General features: G+C 47.2%; 1 protein-coding gene across 10 annotated transcripts in view; it reads right to left on the minus strand.

Moving 5' to 3' along the window:
* Positions 1-19,490, minus strand: part of PTK2B (protein tyrosine kinase 2 beta) — a 120,702-nt gene that overhangs the window by 43,222 nt on the left and 57,990 nt on the right. For all 10 annotated transcript variants that reach the window (XR_014545816.1, XM_083604990.1, XM_083604991.1 and 7 more), the window contains 8 exons: positions 15,994-16,172; positions 13,292-13,379; positions 10,150-10,229; positions 7,954-8,016; positions 6,184-6,238; positions 3,086-3,226; positions 2,085-2,159; positions 50-151 (listed from right to left, as the gene is read on the minus strand). Coding sequence is in view for 9 of the 10 variants with exons in the window: in XM_083604990.1 (XP_083461116.1) it covers positions 50-151; positions 2,085-2,159; positions 3,086-3,226; positions 6,184-6,238; positions 7,954-8,016; positions 10,150-10,229; positions 13,292-13,379; positions 15,994-16,172 (783 nt within the window). In the remaining variant the exon portion in view is untranslated. The remainder of the gene's footprint in view (positions 1-49; positions 152-2,084; positions 2,160-3,085; positions 3,227-6,183; positions 6,239-7,953; positions 8,017-10,149; positions 10,230-13,291; positions 13,380-15,993; positions 16,173-19,490) is intronic.

Consider the following 19,490-nt stretch of genomic DNA (forward strand, 5'->3'; position numbering starts at 1 on the left):
ATAATGAATTTCCGCTTTATTTCCCCAATGCCTCCTCCTTCCGTCTTACCTGGGGGTTCCCCGTAAGCCCCAGCTGCAAGAGAGCTTTTCCTTCCTCTGCGGCTGAACACTTTATGGATTTGATGTGCTTGAACTCGGCCAGGCACGTGGGCTGCAGTGAGTCATAAACAAACAAAGGAGTTTTCATTTGCAACAGCGATCAATGAAGTCTGGGTGGGTGGGCGCTGTGCAAAGGATGAGCGTGGCAGAACATCACCACCCTGACTCATGCCCACCCATCCTCGCTTCTAAATCCTGCAGATGAAAATTTACTGTGCATCCTACATATGTCTACAAAGCCCTGCTGCATTCACAGGTGCTTATTCCCAGGTAAAAGTGGGCGCAGGATGATAGCCTGAGGCTCTGCGGCGAAGCCCCCAAAATCAACCCACACAGTGTACTTGACAATGTGTTTTGTTCGCTAGTGCTTTCCTCTGGCAGAAGCCAAGCTGCTGGGTCAAATGCAGTGGGTTAGAATAGAATTTTATTATCACGGTCACAGACCAGTTCCAGCTCACTTACAATATCAGGAAAATCATAAAACACAACAGGAATACATTGAATTGCAGTTGGGTATAACAGAGACAATTCAGATATACTGGCAGTTTAAAAATTATATTAAATCTTGATCACTAAAATATAACCTAAAATTAAAATATTAATCATTTCAGTAGTACAGCTTGTTCCTTAAGTTTTATGGCATTCGCACGGAATTTGGCCACCCTTAGTGTGATCTCTAGATTCTTGTCCTCTACCAGGAGTTTTAGACATTGAAGTTCAGACCCATTTGGAGATTTTTGTATAACAGGAGTGATCAATACTGAGCGTCTATCCCCGTAGAAACGGCAGCGTAACAAGACATGAGAGACAGTTTCTACCTCCATCAAGCCGCAGGGGAATGCAGTGGGTTATATCTGACTAAGGCAAGCTCAGAGAAGACTCATTCAAATCGGTTTATAACTTAAGGTAAGAGGTCAAGGACCCCTGGATGGTTACGTCCAGTCTAAGGCAGCTATGGGGTTGCGGCGCTCATCTTGCTTTCAGGCCGAGGGAGCCGGCATTTGACCACAGACAGCTTTCTGGGTCGTGTGGCCAGCAGGACTAAACTATTTCTGGCACAACAGAACACTGACGGAAACCAGAGCGCACAGAAATGCCGTTTACCTTCCCGCCACAGTGGTACCTATTTATCTACTTGCACTGGTGTGCTTTCGAACTGCTAGGTTGGCAGGAGCTGGGACAGAGCAACGGGAGCTCACCCCGTTGCGGGGATTCGAACTGCCGACCTTCTGATCGGCAAGCGCAAGAGGCTCAGTGGTTTAGACCACAGCACCACCCGTGTTGACTAAGGCAGGTGCAGAGAAGACTCATTCAAATCAGTTAATAACTTAACATCTGCTGATTTCAACAGGGGTATGACTTAGGGGTGCCTGTGAAAGACCTGAGCTCCTGTCAGGTAAATAAAGCAGGCTTTCCACATCTGTGCTGCTGGAGGCTAGTCACATATAGCATGCATTCTTTTACTTTTTCTTTTCTTTTCTTTTCTTCTTTTCTTTCTTTCATTCAATTCCCATCATCCCTAGCTAACAGGACCAGTGGTCAGGGATGATGGGAATTGTAGTCCCAAAACATCTGGAGGGCTGAGTTTGCCTATGCCTGATTTATAGCATGCATTCTGACTCTCACCGAGCCAGGCCACAAAGCAGAACCACAAAGAGGCATCACACAAGGATGCTGAAGAGTGCGTGAAAACGCCTTTTCCTCGGTGCATTTATGGAAGAAGAAGAAGAAGAAGAGTTTGGATTTGATATCCCTCTTTATCACTACCCGAAGGAGTCTCAGTGCAGCTCACAATCTCCTTTCCCTTCCTGCCCCACAACAAACACTCTGTGAGGTGAGTGGGGCTGAGAGACTTCAAAGAAGTGTGACTGGCCCAAGGTCACCCAGCAGCTGCAAGTGGAGGAGCGGGGAAGCGAACCCGGTTCACCAGATTACGAGACGACCGCTCTTAACCACTACACCACACTGGCTCTCAAATGCCTTACCTTTGCTTCTTTGCTGGTCATTTGCCGGATTCCCTTTGGGCCGATCACCAGGTCTACTGTGATGCTCCATCCTTGCTGGAAAAGGGAAAAGAGAGGAATGTCATTTTGGGGTGCTCTCCTGATGCTCACGAACCCTGGTCAAGTGTCCCCCACTGATAACGAAATGGAATTTGGGCTCAGACTCCCATAATTCCCTTCGACAGTTCTGCTAGGTTTAGGAGTTTCAGAAATCCGGGACATTAACGATCGGTTTTTGCACGTGAATTCTTCACATTATTTTTTTGTAAACACATTTATAACAACAGTAAAAAAGAAAGGAAATAAGCTGGTAACTACAATACAAAAACAAGGTAAGTTCACAATCATGAGACTAGTCCGAAAAGCAATATTTTTTGTAATTCTAAGTTGTTATAGCTGGTAACCACTGCACAAAATCAAGGTAAGTTCACAATCATGAAACTAGTCCGAAAAACAATATTTTTTTGTAATTCTAAGTTGTCAAACCCTAGTTACAGGTAGGTAGCCGTGTTGGTCTGCCGTAGTCGAAACAAACAAACAAAAAAATTCCTTCCAGTAGCACCTTAGAGACCAAGGTGCTACTTACTGGAAGGAATTTTTTTTGTTATACCCTGATTTTCATATTGTTTTAAAATTTACGATGTGTTTCAATTGTGCTGACCCACCCTGGAACCTTAGGGCAGTGCAGAGACATCACCTTGCCAACAAAGGTCCATATAGTTAAAGCTATTGTTTTCCCAGTAGTGATGTATGGAAGTGAGAGCTGGACCATCAAGAAGGCTGATCGCCAAAGAATTGATGCTTTTGAATTCTGGTGCTGGAGGAGACTCTTGAGAGTCCCATGGACTGCAAGAAGATCAAACCTCTCCATTCGACACATGGGGAGAAAACAACCTCGCTGCGTTTTTAGGCGGGCAATGTGTGCACAGACAGAGCCATAGCCTGGCTTGAAGGAAGATGGGAAGAGGCAACTGGACACTCACAATCAGGTCGCAGCGATAGCTCTCTTGGTCAATGTTGGCGATGGTGGAGAGAGTGCTGAGGAACTTCAAGATACATTCATCTTCCCGCAGGAGGGCGTACTGCTGGAAAGTCTGTTGGATCATCTTGCGGAACTGCTTGGGCTGCGGGGAGAAAAGCAGAGGAGGAGAACGGTTTGTTGTTTTTTGGTTAAATCGTTTTTATTAATTTTCCAATAAAAAACATCCAATTAACATATGAAGTCATAATCCAATAAAAACAAAAAAAACTAAAATAAAAAAGATCCATTATATGATTTCTGACATGACAGAGAACCGCAGAGCCAGAGACAAAGAAGTTTAGAGTGTGAAAAATCGAGATTTGGAAATATGGACAAGAGGCAGGATTGAGATTTGGAGATATGCTTCAAGCTCCAGACTATGGGAAGTCCCAAAAATTAATAATTACAATTTAGAACGGTTTGTTGTTTTGATAAATATTTTTCTTTTTCAGGATCTCTGCACCAGTTCTAAGCAGCCTACAGTCCGGTTGCAAAGGAGATACAGGAAAGGTGAAGCCTGTTAAAATGAACAGTGAAATCTTCTAATTTTCCTAAGTCAAAGATTTGGCACTAACAGAGGAAAGGGGATTGATGTGGTGCTTCTTAGCCGCTGCCAGAGTTATTTGTCAAAATTGGAAGAAAAAAGAGGACACCATCCCTGAGAGAATGGATCTGGGACATAGTATGCACGGCGAAGTTTATATGCACTGGCTCCCGGTGGAGTATAGGATCAGGTTTAAGGTGGTGGTTTTGACCTTTAAAGCCCTTTGTGGCTTAGGGCCCTCGTATTCACAGGACCTCCTCTCCTGGTCTGCCCCAAAAAGGACCTTAAGGTCCATGAATAATCATAGTTTAGAGGTCCAGGGCCTACCCTACCCCCATCCCCACAAAAAAAATCCTGGAGAAGTAGGTTATCTCTCACAGAACTGCACTTCCCAGAACCCTTAACAAAGCACAGTTCCCAGGGCTTTGGGAAAAACCACATTGCTTAAACATGCTTTAAATATTTGATGTGGATGGTGACTATAGACTCCTTTACAGGACTGCCTCTCCTGGTATGCCACGCAGAGGACCTTAAAGTCCATGAATAATCATAGTTTAGAGGCCCCGGGCCCTAAGGAAGTCAGATTATCCTCCACCAGGGCCAGGGCCTTCTCAGTGGTGGCTCCGACCTGGTGGAACACTCTGTCCCATGAGACCAGGGCCCTGCAGGATTTAACTTCCTTCCGTTTGGCCTGTAAGACAGAGCTATTCTGCCTGGCCTTTAATTTGAATTCAGCCTGATCTTTTATTTCTCTTCCCTCCCCCTCCCCTTTTTATGAAGATCACCTGCTCTGAGACCCCACAGCTAATTCTCCCCCGGCCTCCTCATTGGCATTCAGCCAGCTAGCCCAGGGGATTATCTAATGCTTATTAGATGGATTTTCCCTCAATTGATTTCTGAACTTTGAATTTTATTGTTATTCATGTTTTTATACTGTATTTTATGCTGCTTTTACAATTAAGTGTTTTAAATTTGTTGTTAGCTGCCCTGAGCCCAGTTTTTGAACTGGGAAGGGCAGGGTATAAATAAATTATTATTATTATTACTATTATTATTATTACAGTGAGAACCAGAGAGGGCAGACCACAAGATAGTGTCTTTATCGAGAAATTGGGGGTTGTTTTTATTATTATCATGTACTGGAGTAATAACGTACAGGATAATGCAAACCCGTTTGCATTACCCAGAACCAAGTGATATTCATTTATTATTTTTGACACTGGTATGGAAACCTGTTCCTATACATACAATTCTAGATTTTATTGTATTTGGCATTTGTTACTATACTTTTGTTATGCTATAAATAAATACAGTCATACCGTTTTTTCAGGTTGCGTCCGGCAGTGACCCGGAAGTACCAGAAAGGGTTACTTCTGGGTTTCGCCACTTGTGCATGCGCACAAAAATGACATCATGCGCATGCACAGAAGCGGCGAATCGCAACCTGCACATGCGCAGATGCGGGTTGCGTTCCTTTCATGTTGCGAACGGGGCTCCGGAACAGATCCCGTTCACAACCAGAGGTACCACTGTACATGTTTTTAAAAAATATCAAAAAACCTAACCAACCGTAAATTCAGAAAATTGGAACAAGCCTGCCAAAATGAAAAGGTCTTCCTTATTGGGTACCAGATGTTCAACAGGGAGGGGGCCTGTCCGATCCCAAATGGGAGGGAGTTCCACAGAATTGAGCCCACAAGACTGAACGCACGGCTTCTGCTGGACACATAGAGACCACTAGCAGGTAAAGGTAAAGGTAAAAGGGGCCCCTGACCGTTAGGTCCAGTCGTGGCCGACTCTGGGGTTGCGGCGCTCATCTCGCTTTACTGGCCGAAGGAGCCAGCGTACAGCTTCCGGGTCATATGGCCAGCATGACTAAGCCGCTTCTGGCGAACCAGAGCAGCGCACGGAAACGCCATTTACCTTCCCGCCGGAGGGGTACCTATTTATCTACTTGCACTTTGACGTGCTTTCAAACTGCTAGGTTGGCAGGAGCAGGGACCGAGCAACGGGAGCTCACCCCATTGCGGGGATTCTCACCACCGACCTTCTGATCGGCAAGCCCTAGGCTCTGGGCTGGGATCTAAGGGGTCAGGTGGTCCCTAAGGTATCCTGCACTCAAGCAGTTACAGGCCTTGTAATTTTAGGCAAGAACATGGCTCAGTAACGTATGGGCAGCACCCAGCACTATGTCGTCTGGGGCTGATGTAGTCCCAAACTCCTGGAAGACACCCGTTTGGCAAAGGCTGGGTGAAATGTGAAGCTACCATGAAGCTTGGGGAAACTAGGAGAACGCAACATCCCAAGGACTTTCCTCTCCACTTATTCCCCCAAAAGCTAATATGCATCTCAGACACTTGGGAGATTGAGGGCTGTCCTTCCTTGGATGGTTTTTAAGCAGAGGTTGGCTGGCCATCTGCCATGGATGCTTTGGCTGAGATGTCTTGGACTGGCTGAGCCTCAAGGCCCTTTCCAATGAGTCTATGAACATTTTTGACATCCAAGGCATGTCTCACCTTCAGATTCTCCTGCATCTGCCTTGGGAAGAACAGATCGAGACCCACTTCCTTCCTGGGAAAGAGAAAGCAGAGAGGGCTTGTTATGTACTGAGTTGAATAGGATCCAAAATGCAGCTGTCTGATTGGTCCCAGAACAATAGGCTTCAGAATGCAGCAGTCTAATTGGTCCGCAGGAGCCACCCAATCCAGCTCCAGGTGGAAGTGAATCCGCAACCTGATTGGCCTACAGGAGAATCCCGCAATTAGCCAATCACATGGGGCCCATTGTGTAAATAATGTATATAAAGCAGACATTCTGGGGCAACTTCCATTCCTCCTCCTCACCACTATGAGCTGAATAAAGAGCATGAAATCCACTCTCGACTCCGAGTATATTTCAGGGCTTTACATACTCACTCGAAATGCATTTGAGGCAACAAATAGAAGACACTTTCACCCCAGTATGGTTCTCCTTTATCACATACACAGCCCAAGAAGACAACAACAAGAAGCCGCCGACAGCATACAAATCAATATGGCTAACCTGATCCAAAAACACACACATACCCCACTCACACACAAAAACAAATTTCACTACAGCCAAGCAAAGACAACCAACCACAACCTAGGCCACCCTCAACCTCTCTCACCGCCAAGGAAATACAACAAGCAAATAGTAAGAGAACCCACACAAGTGACGCTGACACAAAACCCCACACATACACTAACCAACTCACCATTCCCCCTTTTCTTCCTAACCTAACGCTGTATGCAACACTATTGTCTCACAACAAATGAAACTGACCTGTAGAAAGCACAACTTGAAAAAAGAGACAATGCACGTATTTTTACAAACCAAAGGGGTAAAGTGACCCCTGACCATTAGGTCCAATTGTGACCAACTCTGGGGTTGCGGCGCTCATCTCGCTTTATTGGCCGAGGGAGCCGGCGTACAGCTTCCGGGTCATGTGGCCAGCATGACTAAGCAGCTTCTGGCGAACCAGAGCAGCGCACAGAAACGCCGTTTACCTTCCCACCGGAGCGGTACCTATTTATCTACTTGTGCTTTGATGTGCTTTCGAAATGCTAGGTTGGCAGGAGCAGGGACTGAGCAACGGGAGCTCACCCCGTCGCGGGGATTTGAACCACCGACCTTCTGATCGGCAAGCCCTAGGCTCTGTAGTTTAACCCACAGCGCCACCTGCGTCCCTAAATTAGAGGTAAAGGTAAAGGTAAAGGTAAAGGTACCCCTGCCCGTACGGGCCAGTCTTGCCAGACTCTAGGGTTGTGCGCTCATCTCACTCTATAGGCCGGGAGCCAGCGCTGTCCGGAGACACTTCCGGGTCACGTGGCCAGCGTGACAAGCTGCATCTGGCGAGCCAGCACAGCACACGGAACGCCGTTTACCTTCCCAGGTATTGCCTCTCAAATAACCCAGTTATCCAAAGAGGTCCACAGTTTATCAGTTAATAACAAGCAGGCACTAACAGAACACCAAAGTACCAAAGTGAAATGGCGACAACAAGAGCAGACCCCTAAGCTCGACATAGAATGCACAGAGGCTCTTAAAACAAACTCTTCTTATTTAATCTTCCAACCAAAAAAGTTCTGCATGACAATTTGTGGAAGGCCAGATCAAACTCCTAACTGGAAAGGTGCCCAGTGTTCCAAATGACATTTATCAGACTTACTTGGACAGAGTAGATGCACCAAGGGCTCGACTTTGTATCTAAAAATCAAAGAGACTCAAGGAGAAATTGCACGCATGTAAGAATGTTATCTACTTACTCTAGGAACTCGAAGTTGGATTTCTTGTCCAGAGCGTTGTGTGGCATGTCCTTGTAGAACCTCCTGGGGATGGAGAGAGAGAGATGGTCCAGATTAGATGGGAAGGGAGCGTGCAGGTTGCATCAGTCAGGTGGGTTCAGACTGCAGGGATAACTAACTGGGATTCCTCTGTTGATTGCCCTGAAGCCAAGCCATCCCTCCCCTTGGTGTTTGTGATCCAGGAGAATTCCAAATCTAGTGAAAAAACCCATTGTGATCTTTTGGGTGCAACGACAGCCGCCAGAATACTTGTGGGCCCAGAGATGGAAAGATGGAAAGGGCCCTACCAGAGAGGAATGGCAAGTTAATCTGCTGGACTACGTTGAGATGGCAAAAAGGACTGGGAAAATCAGAAACCAGGAAGATCAAGATTTTAATAAAGACTGGAAGGAATTTATCTTGCATTTGGAAGAGCGCTGTAAACAGCTGAGCTCTTTAACAGGACTTAAAGAACACTCATGAGCTAACAGAGACCTAAGCTGTAAGAGCTAAATGGAAAATATGGAGGATATAAAATATGTGGCAAGAAATGTTAAATATGGAAACCATGGAAGGGTGGAGGGAGGTCTAAGGGTGCAAGGGAATCTTGTATCTGTCTTTTTCTTTTGTTAATTATACTTGATAGAGATTGTTAAAAAATAATTGGAAAATTTATAAAATTTTATAATAAAAAAGATATTTTGAATTAACTCATTTCCCAAAACAACCTTGTTTTTTGTGTTTGTTTTGTTTTGTTTTGCCACATGGGGCTTCCTGCAGGAAGGAAAATAAGTTAGATCTAAGCAAGGAATGAAACATGCAAATGTGTCATCCGCATATTTAAATTTTAAAAAAAACACTATCAAAATCTTGGGCTGAGTCTTCAAGGGATGGGCTGCCCCAATGGGAGGTTTTGAGCACTGAGGTGGAAGGTGGCCAAAATCAAGCTAGATGATGGGAAAGCTCACATTTTGGCACTGGAAAAAAAAAAGAGTTTTCCATTAATTTTGTGACATGTGAATTTTGAAGGTCACAAACTTTCCAGAGGGTGTTGCACTCCTGAAGATTCTCCCTGGTGAGCAACGTGGGTCTCCAATGCTTGGGAGAAGAAAAGGAGTGGCATGATCCCCACATTTCCAAATAATGTTATGGCTCCCCACAGGTGTACTGGAAGAAGCAAAGATCACCAGCGTCAAAGCAATGATTCTTCAACATCAACTTGGTTGGACCGGTCGTGTTGTGCAGATGCCTGATGATCGTCTTCCAAAGCAACTACTCTACTGCGAACTTAAAAATGGAAAGCGGAGTGCTGCTGGTCAACAAAAGAGGTTCAAAGACTCTCTCAAGGCAAATCTAAAAAATGTAGTATAAACACCAACAATTGGGAAACACTGGCCTGCGATCGCTCCAATTGGAGAACAGCCTTTACCAAAGGTGTCATGGGATTTGAAGACGCTCAAATTCAGGACGCAAGGGAGAAACGTGCTAAGAGGAAGGCACGCTTGGCAAATCCACACCGGGATCAACTCCCACCTGGAAACCAATGTCCCCACTGTGGAAGGACATGTGGATCCAGAATTGGCCTCCACAGTCACTCACAGACTCATTGTTAAACTGTGTTTATGGAAGACAATCTTACTTGGCTATGAGGGATCGCCAAAGAAGACGCTTACGTGAGAACAGAGCACCATGTAATCCATGCACCAATGATAAGAACATAAGAAGAGCCTTTAGCTGGATCAGGCCAAAGGAGGCCCATCTAGTCCAGCAAACTGTCCTCACAGGGGCCGACCGGATGCCCCACAACAACTGGGTTTTGCAAGCATTGCTTCTGAAATTGCTCTGGAGACGCACACGGGAATCACTCTCTGCACCACTGTGGCGACACTCAATCCTAAATAGGCCCAATTTCTTTCTGCTGCATCCCTCCTGTACTTATTCGGCCTCTCTGACTTTCTTTTGGGTTCCCTCAAACTCCCACACATGATTTTGGGAGCTTCCTGCAGACACGAAACGCTCCTTTCCTCCAGCTCGCCCAGTTCCGTTGCAGAGTAGGGGACAGGTCAGTGCTTTTGCAGGAGCAACAAGTTTTCTGTGATGGTGTAACCCCAGAGGCAGGCAGGCTGCTCATGCGCTCGGTGTAACCTCCCCCCCCCGCCCCCCAGCAAGCCCACCTACCTGAGCTCCAGGCAGCCCAGCTGAAGGGCCATTCCCTCACTCACTTTGCTGGCATACAGCTGCATGTACTCGCTCCGGAGCTGGAAGAAGCAGAAATATGAAGAGGACCAGTTAAGGAGGCGGTCACTGAGGTCCAGCTCCGAGGGCCTTCTGGCAGTTCCCTCCCTGTGAGAAGCAAAGCTACAGGGAACCAGACAGAGGGCCTTCTCGGTGGTGGTGCCCTCCCTGTGGAACGCCCTCCCACCAGATGTCAAAGAGAAAAACAACTACCTGACATTCAGAAGACATCTTAAGGCAGCCCTGATCAGGGAAGCTTTTAATGTTTAACAGACTATTGTATTTTAATATTTTGTTGGAAGCCGCCCAGATGGGCGGGATAGAAATAACTTCTTCTTCTTCTTATTATTATTATTATTCCCTTCTGCCCAAACTGACATCTAAACAAAAGAGTGACCCACACAGTGAATTCCACAAATTAATTGTCCATTGTCCAGCCTGAATCTACATGGAGCCCAGAGATCGTCCACCTGACCTCCTTAAAGCAAGGAATAAACTTTGCCCCACTTCTGGCCATGTCAGCCCTGCTGCATACGAGGCGAGGGCAGCAAATGCCCTTTCCCACAGTGCACCAGACACTGTCTGAAATTCTGCAACACCGAACTTCCTTTGCGTGTGGGGAATATGGACAGCAAGACCTGGAACTCGTGGCTGCAGGGTGGAGTTCAGGGCCAGCTGGGAAGCTTTGCAATTTGCAAAACCCTCAGATGCAAATGCAGATTTCCTCACGTCTTAGAGCCTAAGCGGTGAAGAGGTTTGCATCCAGCACATCACTGAGACCATGGGTAGGCAAACTTAAGGCCTGGGACCCAGATCCGGCCCAATCGCCTTCTCAATCCGGCCAGCGGACGGTCCGGGAATCAGTGTGTTTTTACCTGAGTAGAATGTGTGCTTTTATTTAAAATGCATCTCTGGGTTATTTGTGGGGCATAGGAATTCGTTCATATTTTCCCCCAAAATATAATCCAGCCCCCCACAAGGCATAGCTGTCAACTGCCCCTTATTTGGCGGGAAAGTCCCTTATCCCAGCGCCGTGTCCCACTGCTGTCCCTTATTGATGATGTCCCTTAAATTTCCCAGGTTTCAAAGGAAGCAGCTCCTCTCCCTCCCTCCCTGTCGGCCAGGGAGGAGGGAGGCTCCAACTGTGTTGCTTGGCTGCGTTGCTCACCCAATAAGGCGTCTAAGAACGACTGGGGGGGTGGAGCTTGCATGCCTTGTGCCGATCAAATCGCCCGCGTTGCCTGAGGACTCGCCTTTGCTCAGCGCTTCCCAGCGGAGAGGTGACGGTGGTTTTCCTTGCTGCATCCCCTTTGCCGGGTTGCTGAGCTGTGGGAACCACCGCTTGAGGCTTCGTTTGGCTGCTAGATGGGCTTTCTGCCTTTGGCTCGGAGGGGCTCAGAAGTTGAATATACCTGTGCTCTGAAAATCCCTTATTTTGGCTGCTGATCCCTTATTTTCGCGGCTGCTGGTCCCTTATTTTCAAATCTGTAAGTTGACAGCTATGCCCCAAGGTCTGAGGGACAGTGGACCGGCCCCCTGCTGAAAAAGTTTGCTGACCCCTGACTGAGACTACTCAGCTTCAAACAAAGCTCTTACTACACACTGAGCCTCCATTGTTACGAAGAAGAAAATGTTTTCTGAACAGGCAGGGTGAGACAGCTGGTTTGGGTACTGCTGCCTCCCCCAACCTGGTGCCCTTCAGATGTTTTCCACTACCCAGCTGGGGCTGATGGGAGCTGCCATCCAAAACATCTGGAGGGCACCAGGTTGGGGAACGCTGGCTGCTAATAGATTCTGAGTGATATGGAAAGTGACAGCCGTGGGCAAGATTTCAGCCGCAGGCACGACATACCAGACATTTCCGCTCCGCAAGGTGTGCTTGGACTGTGCAAGGGTCTTGGACTATGCAAGGGTCTTTACTTTGCCTGGGGGGTGCCAAAAAGGGCATGCCGTGAAGCACCTGGTTTCACTTCCATCCTTGCACACCGTCCACTCCCTGGTCCTGAGCGGGGTAACTGTGCCCCTGAAGGACCAGGTGCGCAGCCTAGGAATCATTTTGGACTCACAGCTGTCCGTGGAGGCGCAGGTCAATTCTGTGTCCAGGGCAGCTGTCTACCAGCTCTGTGTGGTACGCAGGATGAGACCCTTCCTGCCCATGGACTGTCTCGCCAGAGTGGTGCATGCTCTGGTTATCTCTTGCTTAGACTACTGCAATGCACTCTACGTGGGGCTACCTTTGAAGGTGACCCGGAAACTGGAATTAATCCAGAATGCGGCAGCCAGACTGGTGACTGGGAGCAGCCGTCGAGACCACATAACACCGGTCCTGAGAGATCTGCATTGGCTCCCAGTACGTTTCCGAGCACAATTCAAAGTGTTGGTGCTGACCTTGAAAGCCCTAAACAGCCTCGGTCCTGTATACCTGAAGGAGCGTCTCCACCCCCATCGTTCAGCCCGGACACTGAGGTCCAGCACCGAGGGCCTTCTGGCGGTTCACTCGCTGTGAGAAGCCAAGTTAACAGGGAACCAAGCAGAGGGCCTTCTCGGTAGTGGCGCCCGCACTGTGGAACGCCCTCCCTTCAGATGTGAAGGAAATAAGCAGCTATCTTCTCTTTAAAAGACATCTGAAGGCAGCCCTGTTTAGGGACGTTTTTACTATTTAATGCTGTATTGTTTTTAACACTTGATTGGAAGCTGCCCAGAGTGGCTGGGGAAACTCATAGGAAGATGCATCATGCAGGAAGATGCTCAGCAGAAGACTCTTAACCTCAGGGCTGCGGGTTCGAATCCTACGTTGGGCAACAGATTCCTGCACTGCAGGGGGTTGGACTAGATGTCCTTCAGGGGTCCCTACAGTTCTGATTCTACCTCAGTACTGTCCTGCTGGCAGGTAGGTCTCCAGGGTTTCAGGCTCGAGTCTTTCCCAGCCATACCTGGAGATGCCGGGGATTGAACCACCAGCCTTCTGCATGCCAAGCAGCTGATCTATGGCAGACCTACCACCCTTTTGCCTAGATGGAAAAGGAGAACACAGTGCCACACGGCTCAACACAGCTGCGCCCGGGATAAACGCAAGGGCTCCAACCTGCTGGTAGAAGTACAGGAGCGTCGTCCGGTCCTCTTGGAAGCGTTCTACGTAGTCCTCCGGGAGGTAGCGGATCTGGAGGTCGTACCTTAAAAGGACAGGACAGTTTAATCTTACGATACCCATCGCTTCACCTGCCTGAAGATCACATCCAGCATCTCCACACCTCTCTCCGGTTTTGCTGGCAGGATCTTATCTTTGGAACTCACCGGCCCCCAGAGATTGCAGTACAGTGGCACCTTGGTTCTCAAACTCCTTGGTACTCAAACAACTTGGAACCCAAACACTGCAAACCTGGAAGTAAGTGTTCCAGTTTGCGAACGTTTTTCAGAAGCCGAACGTACTCCGTTTGGAGGGTTACGCTTCCAATTTGAGTGCCACACCTCTCCGTTTTGAGTGCTATGCTGAGATCTGCCTGTTCTTGCTATTTATTTTGCATTTATTTTGCTCCAGCCAACGCTGCTCCTTTTGGACTACAACTCCCATCAGCCCCAGCCAACGCAGCCCCTTTTGGACTACAACTCCCATTAGCTCCAGCCAACGCAGCCCCTTTTGGACTACAACTCCCATCCGCTCCAGCCAACAGAGCCCCTTTTGGACTACAACTCCCATCAGCCCCAGCCAACGCAGCCCCTTTTGGACTACAACTCCCATCCGCTCCAGCCAACGCAGCCCCTTTTGGACTACAACTCCCATCCGCTCCAGCCAACCTGGCCCCTTTTGGACTACAACTCCCATCTGCTCCAGCCAACAGAGCCCCTTTTGGACTACAACTCCCATCCGCTCCAGCCAACGCAGCCCCTTTTGGACTACAACTCCCATCAGCCCCAGCCAACACAGCCCCTTTTGGACTACAACTCCCATTAGCTCCAGCCAACGCAGCCCCTTTTGGACTACAACTCCCATCCGCTCCAGCCAACAGAGCCCCTTTTGGACTACAACTCCCATCAGCCCCAGCCAATGCAGCCCCTTTTGGACTACAACTCCCATCAGCTCCAGCCAACGCAGCCCCTTTTGGACTACAACTCCCATCCGCTCCAGCCAACAGAGCCCCTTTTGGACTACAACTCCCATCCGCTCCAGCCAACAGAGCCCCTTTTGGACTACAACTCCCATCAGCCCCAGCCAACACAGCCCCTTTTGGACTACAACTCCCATCAGCTCCAGCCAACGCTGCCCCATTTGGACTACAACTGCCATCCGCTCCAGCCAACGCAGCCCCACTTGGACTACAACTGCCATCCACTCCAGCCAACGCAGCCCCACTTGGACTACAACTCCCATCCGCTCCAGCCAACCTGGCCCCTTTTGGACTACAACTCCCATCTGCTCCAGCCAACGCAGCCCCTTTTGGACTACAACTCCCATCCGCTCCAGCCAACGCAGCCCCTTTTGGACTACAACTCCCATCCGCTCCAGCCAACCTGGCCCCTTTTGGACTACAACTCCCATCTGCTCCAGCCAACAGAGCCCCTTTTGGACTACAACTCCCATCCGCTCCAGCCAACGCAGCCCCTTTTGGACTACAACTCCCATCAGCCCCAGCCAACACAGCCCCTTTTGGACTACAACTCCCATTAGCTCCAGCCAACGCAGCCCCTTTTGGACTACAACTCCCATCCGCTCCAGCCAACAGAGCCCCTTTTGGACTACAACTCCCATCAGCCCCAGCCAATGCAGCCCCTTTTGGACTACAACTCCCATCAGCTCCAGCCAACGCAGCCCCTTTTGGACTACAACTCCCATCCGCTCCAGCCAACAGAGCCCCTTTTGGACTACAACTCCCATCCGCTCCAGCCAACAGAGCCCCTTTTGGACTACAACTCCCATCAGCCCCAGCCAACACAGCCCCTTTTGGACTACAACTCCCATCAGCTCCAGCCAACGCTGCCCCATTTGGACTACAACTGCCATCCGCTCCAGCCAACGCAGCCCCACTTGGACTACAACTGCCATCCACTCCAGCCAACGCAGCCCCACTTGGACTACAACTCCCATCCGCTCCAGCCAACCTGGCCCCTTTTGGACTACAACTCCCATCTGCTCCAGCCAACGCAGCCCCTTTTGGACTACAACTCCCATCAGCCCCAGCCAACGCAGGCCCTTTTGGACTACAACTCCCATCCGCTCCAGCCAACAGAGCCCCTTTTGGACTACAACTCCCATCAGCCCCAGCCAACACAGCCCCTTTTGGACTACAACTCCCATCAGCTCCAGCCAACACAGCGCCTTTTGGACTACAACTCCCATCAGCCCCAGCCAACGCAGCCCATTTTGAACTACAACTCCCATCCACTCCAACCAACACAGCACTTTTGGACTACAACTCCCATCAGCCCCAGCCAACGCAGCCCATTTTGAACTACAACTCCCATCAGCCCCAGCCAACACAGCCCCTTTTGGACTACAACTCCCATCAGCTCCAGCCAACGCTCCGCCATTTGGACTAGAACTCCCATCAGCTCCAGCCAATGCTGCCCCATTTGGACTACAACTCCCATCAGCTCCAGCCAACGCAGCCCATTTTGGACTAGAACTCCCATCAGCTCCAGCCAACGCTGCCCCATTTGGACTACAACTCCCATCAGCCCCAGCCAATGCAGCCCATTTTGAACTACAACTCCCATCCACTCCAACCAACACAGCACTTTTGGACTACAAATCCCATCAGCTCCCTCCAGCCACGGTCGTTGACTTCCTACCTCCACTCGGCTTCAATGTGCAGACACTCATACTTGTCCTGGACTTCCCCCACCGTCAGGTCCGGGTGGAGCCAGTGGATCTCGTCCGATTTCACGTGCTTCAGGCGTAAACCGTAGCACTCGGCGAGCTGGATGTCTGGACCAATCCTCCCGCTCTGTAGGATCGACTTGATCACTTCCTGCAGAGCAGAGTTGCAGTGAGAAAGCAGGAAAGGCCAGGTGTGTGTGTGGGTGTGCAGGACGAAGGGGTGGGAGAAAAGAAAAAAGTTGTGGCGATCTTGTGCAAATTGGAGAAATCAGATTCCAGAGGAGGGGGAAACCCAGTCGTTTTGAAGAAATTGTGCTTTAGAAGCAATTCGCCCCACCCCAAAGATTAGATTGAGACTTAATCAAAATTTGAAATAGAGGTATTAAATAAGTATAAATTTTGGCTAAAATGTATAAATTGCTGCTTGAATGGCACTTGAAAGATGAAGAGGTAAAGTCGGTTATGATACATTGGGCCAGAGATTTTGGGTATAATATATAGCTAAAAGATTGGGAAAAACTGTGGAAAGAAGGATTAAAATTTACTGCATGCAATGCTTTGAAAGAAAATGTGGTGAAAATGATGTATAGGTGGTATATTACCCCTGTGAAATTAGCTAAAATATATAAAATAAGTAATAAATGTTGGAAATGTAAAGAAAAGGAAGGAACTTTTTATCACATGTGGTAGGAATGTAAAAAAGTGAAAAACTTCTGGGAAATGATATATAATGAGAAGAAAAAGATGTTGAAATATACATTTATTACGAAACCAGAAGCACTTTTCCTTGGCATTGTAGGAGATGATATTAATAGACAAGATTGTAAGTTGTTTTTATATGCAATGATGTCAGCAAGAATATTACTGGCACAAAAATGGAAACAAGAAAGATTACCAACGAAAGAAGAATGGCGGATGAAACTGATGGACTACGCAGAATTGGATAAATTAACAGGAAGGATTCGAAACCTGCGGGACCAGAGATTCTTAGAAGACTGGAGTAAATATAAGAACTATTTGAAAAGTAATTGTAGTGAACAAATTACGCTAGTAGGAATTGCAAGACGTTTTGTAAGGATGATTATTTGAAATATTTCAAGAAAGATTGTGAGGAGAATTATTAGTTAATGATAATTAAGAGTAACAGAGATCCCCTTCATGGATCACTGCCTTGCTGTGGCGAAGATCATGGCCACTGGTCCCATCACCTCCTGGCAAATAGAAGGGGAAGAAATGGAGGCAGTGAGAGATTTTACTTTCTTGGGCTCCATGATCACTGCAGATGGTGACAGCAGCCACGAAATTAAAAGACGCCTGTTTCTTGGGAGAAAAGCAATGACAAACCTAGACAGCATCCTAAAAAGCAGAGACATCACCTTGCCAACAAAGGTCCGTATAGTAAAAGCTATGGTTTTCCCAGTAGTGATGTATGGAAATGAAAGCTGGACCACAAAGAAGGCCGATCGCCGAAGAATGGATGCTTTTGAATTCTGGTGCTGGAGGAGACTCTTGAGAGTCCCATGGACTGCAAGAAGATCAAACCTCTCCATTCTGAAGGAAATCAGCCCTGAGTGCTCACTGGAAGGAAAGATCGTGAAGCTCCAATATGGAGGCCAAATGGCCAAAATATTGGGAAATTCTGGAGCAAGAAGGTGACAAATTGAAATTGCAGAGTTTCGAGAAACTAAAAGATAAAGTGTGAGATTGGCTTCATTACTATCAAATAAGAGAGGCCTATAATTTGGATAAAAAAATTGGCTTCCAGGTGGAAAAATCAAAGTTGGAAATAGAATTGCTAGAACCGAAAACTAAGATTTTGTCAAGAATGTATAACTTGCTGTTAAAATGGAATACACAGGATGAAACGGTCAAATCAGCTATGATCAAATGGGCGCAAGATGTAGGTCATAATATTATGTTTGCTGACTGGGAGCAGTTGTGGACCACCGGTATGAAGTTTACGGCATGTAATGCCTTAAAGGAGAATATTATGAAAATGATTTACAGGTGGTACATGACCCCAGTCAAGCTTGCAAAAATTTATCACCTGCCTGACAATAAGTGTTGGAAATGTAAAGAAGCTGAGGGAACATTCTTTCACCTTTGGTGGACATGCCCAAAGGTTAAGGCTTACTGGGAAATGATCTATAATGAACTGAAGAAGGTATTCAAATTTACCTTTCCTAAGAAACCAGAGGCCTTCCTTTTGGGCATAGTCGGCCAATTGGTGCCAAAGAAAGACAGAACATTTTTTATGTACGCAACAACAGCAGCAAGAATACTTCTCGCTAAATACTGGAAGACACAAGATTTGCCCACCGTGGAAGATTGGCAGATGCAAGTGATAGACTATATGGAGATGGCAGAAATGACCGGCAGAATTCGAGACCTGGGAGAAGAGTTGATGGAAGAGGACTGGAAAAAGTTTAAAGACTATCTACAGAAATATAGTAAATTGTTTGAATGTTAAAATGATGTGGGATCTAAAGGTAACACGGCATTTGGGATATAGTTAAAAGAGGTATGGAAAAAAAGGATTTAAAAAAGAGGGGAAATTAGAGATATAACAAGTGGGAGTATACAATTATAAATGAGATATGAAAGAGGGTTAGAATTTGCTGAATTTGACGAAATAAAGAGGAACGCAAAAAAGGGAGATGTGAGGTCAGGAAAGAGGGTTATAGAACCTTGAAATTTAAAAGTGGATCCTTTTTCTTTTTCTTTTTTATTAAGTGTGTATTTTTTGGTTTTTTGTGTGGATTTGTCTGTTTTTTTATGTGTTGTAAAATTCTAATAAATATCTATTAAAAAAAAAAAAGGAAAGATCGTGAAGCTGAGGCTCCAATACTTTGGCCACCTCATGAGAAGAGAAGACTCCCTGGAGAAGACCCTGATGTTGGGAAAGATGGAGGGCACAAGGAGAAGGGGACGACAGAGGACGAGATGGTTGGACAGTGTTCTCGGAGCTACCAGCATGAGTTTGACCAAACTGTGGGAGGCAGTGGAAGACAGGAGTGCCTGGCGTGCTCTGGTCCAGGGGGTCACGAAGAGGCGGACACGATTAAACGACTAAACTACAACAATAGAGAAATTAAGAAATGCAGAATAAGTGATAAAGAACGGAAAAGCATCAGTGGTGTTGATGGAAGACTAAATTATTGTATAAGGTAAGAAGTTATGTTATGTGATTGTTGGAAATGATGTTAAAAATAAAAATAAAAATTTGTGTGTGCGTATATATATTAATTAGATTGAGACTTAAAGGACACTAGATTGCTATAAAAAGGAGGAAACTGTTTTTTGTTTTTTTTAAACTGCTGCTTGTTTTTGCTGCAAGGGAAATGTGGCCTCGCTGGTCCATATGCTCTGGGAATGTTCTGTCATGTACTTCTTATGCGCAAGATGTTTTCAGATGCCCATCTGCGGGTTCCCACTTATGCAAGCCGCCTTAGATGATCCTCCCGGGCCC

The sequence above is a fragment of the Podarcis filfolensis genome (genome assembly GCF_964270895.1).
Source record: "Podarcis filfolensis genome assembly, chromosome: 3".
Classification (NCBI taxonomy): domain Eukaryota; kingdom Metazoa; phylum Chordata; class Lepidosauria; order Squamata; family Lacertidae; genus Podarcis; species Podarcis filfolensis.